General features: G+C 43.3%; 1 protein-coding gene across 1 annotated transcript in view; it reads left to right on the top strand.

Annotated features, from left to right (window-relative positions):
* The first annotated feature begins 2,185 nt into the window (after positions 1-2,185).
* ALDH2 (aldehyde dehydrogenase 2 family member) overlaps positions 2,186-6,244 on the top strand; it is a 46,678-nt gene continuing 42,619 nt past the window's right edge. Inside the window, exon 1 of the mRNA XM_056821743.1 lies at positions 2,186-2,421. Coding sequence (XP_056677721.1) covers positions 2,317-2,421 — 105 coding nt within the window. The 5' untranslated portion in view covers positions 2,186-2,316. The remainder of the gene's footprint in view (positions 2,422-6,244) is intronic.

Below are 6,244 nucleotides of genomic sequence, written 5' to 3'. Positions count from 1 at the left end.
TACTTTGCTAGAGTTACTGTAAATATTGGCTTTTTGGCTCTACTGATCTCATTCTGTATCAGGTCATATAGATCTTGAAATGCTTCTCTGTATTCACCTACACCATGTCCCATAGCATCGTATTCACTTACTACAATGTGTTTAGCCATTTCCTAATTGATGGACATCTACCTGGTTTCTAATTCTTGGCTATCACAAAAAGTGCTGCTATAAATATTTTAGAATATGAGGGGACTTCTCATCACTGGGACATCAATGGAAATGGGGTCTAGTTCAAAGGGTTTGGACATTTTAGTCATTTTATTCACAAAATTCCAAATGTCTTTCTAAAACAGTCACACCATTTTGTACCTCCACTGACAATGTATTAGTGTACCTATCTTTTTAAAACCCCTGCAGGATTAATTGGTGCCATTTTGGGATCATTTTTGCCTGTTTGAAATATGTGAGATGAAACCTCAGGGTTGTTTTGATTTGCATTTCTCTTATTATGAATGATTTGGATCACTTTTTTAATATGGTTGTAAATAGTTTTCAGTTCTTGTCTTTTTTGTGCTTCAGGAGATTGATTCTTAGAGATTTTATGCATTTTATAGTTATTTGGAATGAGATATCTCTATTATTGTTTTTGTGTTGTGTTATAAGAAAAGCTGTTGATTTTTGAGAATTTATTTTATAATCTGCAACTTTTGCTGAAATCATTGTCTTAGTATCTTTGCTTCCTTGGATTTTCCAAGTAATCAATCATCATATCATCAGCAAACAAGGATGGTTTTATTTCCTCTTTACTTATCTTTGATTCTTTAATTTCTTTCTCTTGTATTGCTATTAGAATTTCCAGAACTATATCAAATAAATAGCAGGGACAATGGACATCCCTTTTTCATTTCTAACTTATTGGAGAAGTTTCTAATATATTCCCTTTTCACATAATACTTGCTTTTGGTTTTAGAGAGATGCTTTTTTTAAAATGATAGTTTAAAAAGTGCCTAAACCTGGTTTTTTCTTTTTTAAGCATAAAAAAAGTTGTACTTTGTCAAAGACTTTTTCTGCATCTATTGAAATGATTAGGGATGTTTTAGTTTTTCATTTGATTATCATGTTGATTCTTTTTCCTGTTACACCATCCTTGCATCCCTAGTATAAATCCCACTTGACCATAATGAATGATTTCTTGGATAAAGTGCTGAAGTCTGATAGGATTTTGTTAAAAGTTTTTCAGTTTAAAGCTAATTAATAATATTGTTGAATAGTATCATTTCTGTGTTTATGTTTTCCTAGTTCAGTATTAGGGCCATATTTGTATCATAAGAGGATTCTCTTAAGGTTCTTTCCAGATTTTTGAGAATAATTGATGAAGCATGGAAAGTTTGATAGAATTCTCCTATGAATCCATCAGGCCCAGAATTCCCCCCCCCCCCTTCTTTGGTAGTATTTTTATAGCTAGATGTATTTCCTTTTATAAGATTGGGTTAAGATCTCTGTATGGCCTTTTGATAGTTTGAGTATTTTATATTTTAGATATTTCTCTGTCTTTTTTTTGCTTTCAATTTTGTTAGCTGTTACTGTAATAAGTTCTTATTGTTCTTTTTCTTACGATTAGTTAAGGGTTTATCCATCCAGTTTATTAGTATTTCAAAGAACCTGCTTTCAATTTTTATCATTCCTTTGGGTTTTTTGTTACTTTATCTAGCTTCCCTCTGATTTTTATTATTTTCTCTTTTGTTATTTTAGGTTTATTTGTTGGGTTTCCTAACTTTTAAAATGTATATTTAGTGCGTTGATTTTCTCTTTTCCTATTTTGTTCATGTATATTTGTAAGGCTGTGATTTCCCTAAGGACTGCATGGGCTTTGCCCCAGAACTTTTGGGATGTTGCTTCCTCATGACCACTTTCTTTTACCTAGTTATTAGCTGTTTCTATGATTTCTTCTTTGGTCCTCTCAGCATTTAGAATTCCATTGTTAAGCCTCCATTTGGGTCTCAGCTCTGACATTCTAGACTCCAATGCCCTCCCAGTTCTGATATCCCCATCCCTCTGGCGTGGACGTCCGCGGGGGGGAGGGGGGAAGGGGGGGTCGGGGCGGTGATTGACTTGCTGCTCTCAGCCTCTCTAGCCGGGAGCGCTCTCTTCGACTCCGCCCCAGATGTCGCTGCCTCCTCCCATTGGCTATGAGTACAGGTGGGCGGGGCGGGTTCCTCCCCCTCTCCGTGTCCCTGGGCTGAGTGACGGCTTGCAGTCAGTTGGCCTGCCCCGTACCGACGTGTGACCCTTAGCTGCTCCTCTTCTCCTTCCAGCCCCAGCCTCCAGCTCAGCATGCTGCGGGCCGCAGCCCTGCTCGGGCCCCGTCTGGGCCGCCGCCTTCTGTCCTCAGTGGCTGTGCCAGTCCCCAACGAGCATCCAGAGGTTTTCTACAACAAGGTGGGACGCCCCCTCCCCCCCGCCCGACCCCTTGGCCTGGGCACCCTCCCCTTCCGGGAGACACCGGCCTGGGGAGCCCAGAATGCCAGTGTCCCACCTTCTCCCACAGCATCCTTCCTTGTATCCCTTCCTATTCCCAACGCCCCCATGCTCTACTCCCTTTTGTACCCGCTCCCTCCTCCCTCCGGGAATCCCACGCCTCACTTATTCCCCCTCGCTGTCCTCCTCTGTAACCCTTCCAGCAGCCCCACTCCCTCTTCTCCCTGGTGATCCCCCATTTCTGGACCCCACGCCTGCCTTTTCTCCCGTTCTTCCTTCCTTCCTCTGCCTTCCCTCTCCTTTCTACCTTCTCCCATAGGCTTTGCATCCCACGCTTCCGTTTTTCTCCTCCTTCTGCACTCCACGCCTGCCTTTTATCCTCCTCTACCCCTTATCTCCCTTTTCCTCCCCTCTGCCCCCTTTGCACACCCTATACCTCCTCCCTTTTCCTCCCCTCTACTTCTTTGCATTCTGTTCCTTCTTTTTATCTTCCTCCACCCCCTCTGCACCTAATTTCTCCCTTTCCCTCTCCTCCCCTCCTCCTGAACCCTATGCCTCCCTTTTATCCTCCTTCACCCCCTCTGCACCCCTTACCTTCCTTTTCTCCCCTCTGCACCCCATGCCTCCTCCCTTTTCTTCCCCTCTACTCCTCTGCATTCCTTTCCTCCCTTTTATTCCCCTCTTACCCCCTCTGCATCTCATACCTCTTTCCCTCCCCTTAACTCCCTCTGCACCCCACACCTTCCTTTTATCCTCCACCCCCTCTACACCCCATACCTCCCTTTTCTCTCCCCTTTCCTCACTTCCTCCAGCATTCCCTCTCTGCCCCATCTGTCCCCTTTTATCATCTCCCCCATGGCTTGCTCTTCTGTAACTTTCTCCCCTTCCTTCTTCTCCCTTCTGCATTTCTTTCTCCTTTTTCTATGAGCTTCCTTCTTTCCAGCCCATCCCTCTCTTTTCTTCCTTTCCTACTTGCTTTTCTCCCCAGTGCTTGAGAGGGTTCTGGGAGGGTTCTAGAAGGAGACTTCTACCCTTTCTCCTCCCTTCTACCCCCACTTTATTCTCTCTTCTCCCCTCTTTTTGCACCTCATGGCAGATTTTCCCTTTTCTCAGTGTTGCCCCTTGCTCTTCACATTTTTTCATCCTATGTGGAACCTCTAACTTCAAGATTTCCTTTTCTCTCCCTCCCAGGCTTCTCCCATCCTCACTGCTAACATTTCTTCCTTCCCTTTTCCCTCTTTTCTCCCACTCTCTGGAGATCCCACCTGTCTTCTTCTCCCTCCTTTTCAGCATTTCCCCTGAGCTGCTCCTGCCATGTAGAGGGAGAGGCATTCTTCCCTCCTTGAGCACCTGCCCTCTGCTTCAGTTTATTTCCTCAGTAAAATGAAAGGGGGGTGGGAATTGGGTTCGATAGTCAGCTGAGCCCATTCCAGTTGAAAGATTCTATGACTCAGAGTCCCCTGGACTGTTCCTCTCCCATGGATGAGCACCCACACTGACTGGTGGGTATCTGTTTACCCCCTAATCAGCAATATCCTCCTTTCATCTTCTGGAAGAATATGGCCTCTTAGACCTGGCTTGGGGAGAAAGGAGAGGATAACCAGCCTTTGATAGCATCCACCAGACAGACCACCCACCAGCAGGCGGCAAATTAGAGTGTGGTGGCTGCTTGCTTCTAGCAGATTACAAAATAGGGAAAATTATGAGGGAAACCATTCACTTTCCCACTTAAATCCCATTGTCCTTGACTTCCCCATGGTCCAACAATCCATTGATGGCTCAATTTGCTGTGGGCAGGTTTCATCCACCATTTTCTCTATTAACCTCTCTGATTTCCTTTAGGTGATGTTTAACATCCCACCTTCTATAGGAAGCCTCCCCTCTGTTAATTATTTCCTCCTTATCCTATAGATAGCTCGTTTGAATGTAGTCTCCCCCATTTGAGTGTAAGCTACCTGAAGGTAGGGGGATTGTCTTTTGCCTCCTTTGGTATCTCCAGGGCTTAGTATGTGCCTGGCACATTGTAGGTTTTTAATACATTTTTGTTAATAATTTTAAAAGAATAATAACTTCTTAAATGATCTCTGACTCACAGAATTTTAGAGTTGAAAGGAACAGATGTATTTTAGTTTCAGTTTCACCCTCTTAACATCCAGCCTGGCTTCTGTGATGAGCACCCTGCTTTCTCTGGGGGAAATCCATTCCGTTTTGGGCCAGCTTTAATTATCAGACAGTTCATAGGACCAGAGATCCACAGGTAGTACAGACCCGAGAGGCCACCCAATCTCTTTCATTTCACCAATGAGGAAAACTGAGGCCAATGAAGTGGTGTGACAAACCCTTAGGCTACACAGCTAATGCCAAAGTCTTTTCCCACTCGGTCTTTCAGCCCAATAGATCTTAGATTGCCTGTTGAATGGGTTCTTACAGGATAATCCCTCCCTTATTTACAGGTGGGGAAACTAAATCTGGGAGAGGTTAAATGAGGCTAGGAAGTGTCTGAGGCAGGATTCAAACTCAAGTTGTTCCTGATTTCAAGCCCGTTGCTCTGTCTATGGGACAATCTAATTTTGGGGGTAGATTCCTTTTCCCCCCCACATTATTATTGTTTTTAAAGCCTCACCTTCTGTCTTAGAATCAATACTGTGTATTGATTTCGAAGCAGAAGAGCTATAAGGTAGGCACTGGGGTGTTAAGTGACTTTCCCAGAATCACACAGCTAGTAAGTGTTTGAAGCCAAGTTTGAACTCAGAACTTCCTGTTTCTAAGCCTGGTTTTCAATCCACTGAGCCACCTCATTGACCTACATTATTATTTGCTTTTTAATATTTATTTTTAAAAAACTGAATTCCAAATCCTCTCCTCATCCACAGAGAAGGCAAGCAACACAATTCTCTTTTTTCCTACTAACAAAACCAAAAACCAGTGGATTAACAGCTCAAGGCCATTCTTTAACCAGAATCTTGTGTTTTCAAAGGAGATAGCGTTGTTGAATTCTCTAAATTGTTTTGAAAGAATGGGCTATCTGATCTTCTGTCCTCTTATGAAACCTGGACCAGTTTCAGCTATCTTTAGTTGGAGTTGCTTAGCTGAGATCTAGTTTCTTTTCTCCTCCTCCTTCCCCTCCTCCATATGTATTTATTTTCTTCTTCCTCCTCTTTCTATGTCACTTTTAATCTGTGCGGTAGAGTTAGTGAGGGGGAGAGACTTCTAAAGAAGCGATTAATTTGTATCTATTCCAGTTCATTACAAAACAGATAAGGGCCAGGAACCAGAAAGGGAAAATTACCAGAGAGTTACCCAGGTTCTCCCTATCGTACCCAGGGCCAGGGGCAGAGAGCTGGCCTCTCTCCTACTTCTGCCACCCTGGCTGATTCTGGAGGAGTGCCTACTGGATGTGTGTGTGCTTGCTTGCTCTGTAGCCAGTCAATTGACCAACACTTCTTTTTTTTTTTAAAACATTATTTTATTTGGTCATTTCCAAACATTATTCATTGGAAACAAAGATCATTTTCTTTTCCTCCCCCCCTCCCCCCCACCTTTCCCATAGCCAATGCACGACTACACTGGTTATCACATATGTTCTTGATTTGAACCCATTTCCGTGTTGTTGGTATTTGCATTAGAGTGTTCATTTAGAGTCTCTCCTCAGTCATATCCCCTCCACCCCTGTAGTCAAGCAGTTGCTTTTCCTCGGTGTTTTTACTCCCAGTTTATCCTCTGCTTGTGGATAGTGTTTTTTAGATCCCTGCACATTGTTCAGGGACATTGCATTGACATTAAT

This window comes from Monodelphis domestica, chromosome 3 (assembly GCF_027887165.1).
Source record: "Monodelphis domestica isolate mMonDom1 chromosome 3, mMonDom1.pri, whole genome shotgun sequence".
Taxonomy (NCBI): domain Eukaryota; kingdom Metazoa; phylum Chordata; class Mammalia; order Didelphimorphia; family Didelphidae; genus Monodelphis; species Monodelphis domestica.
This window is presented reverse-complemented; position numbering and strand designations above follow the sequence as displayed.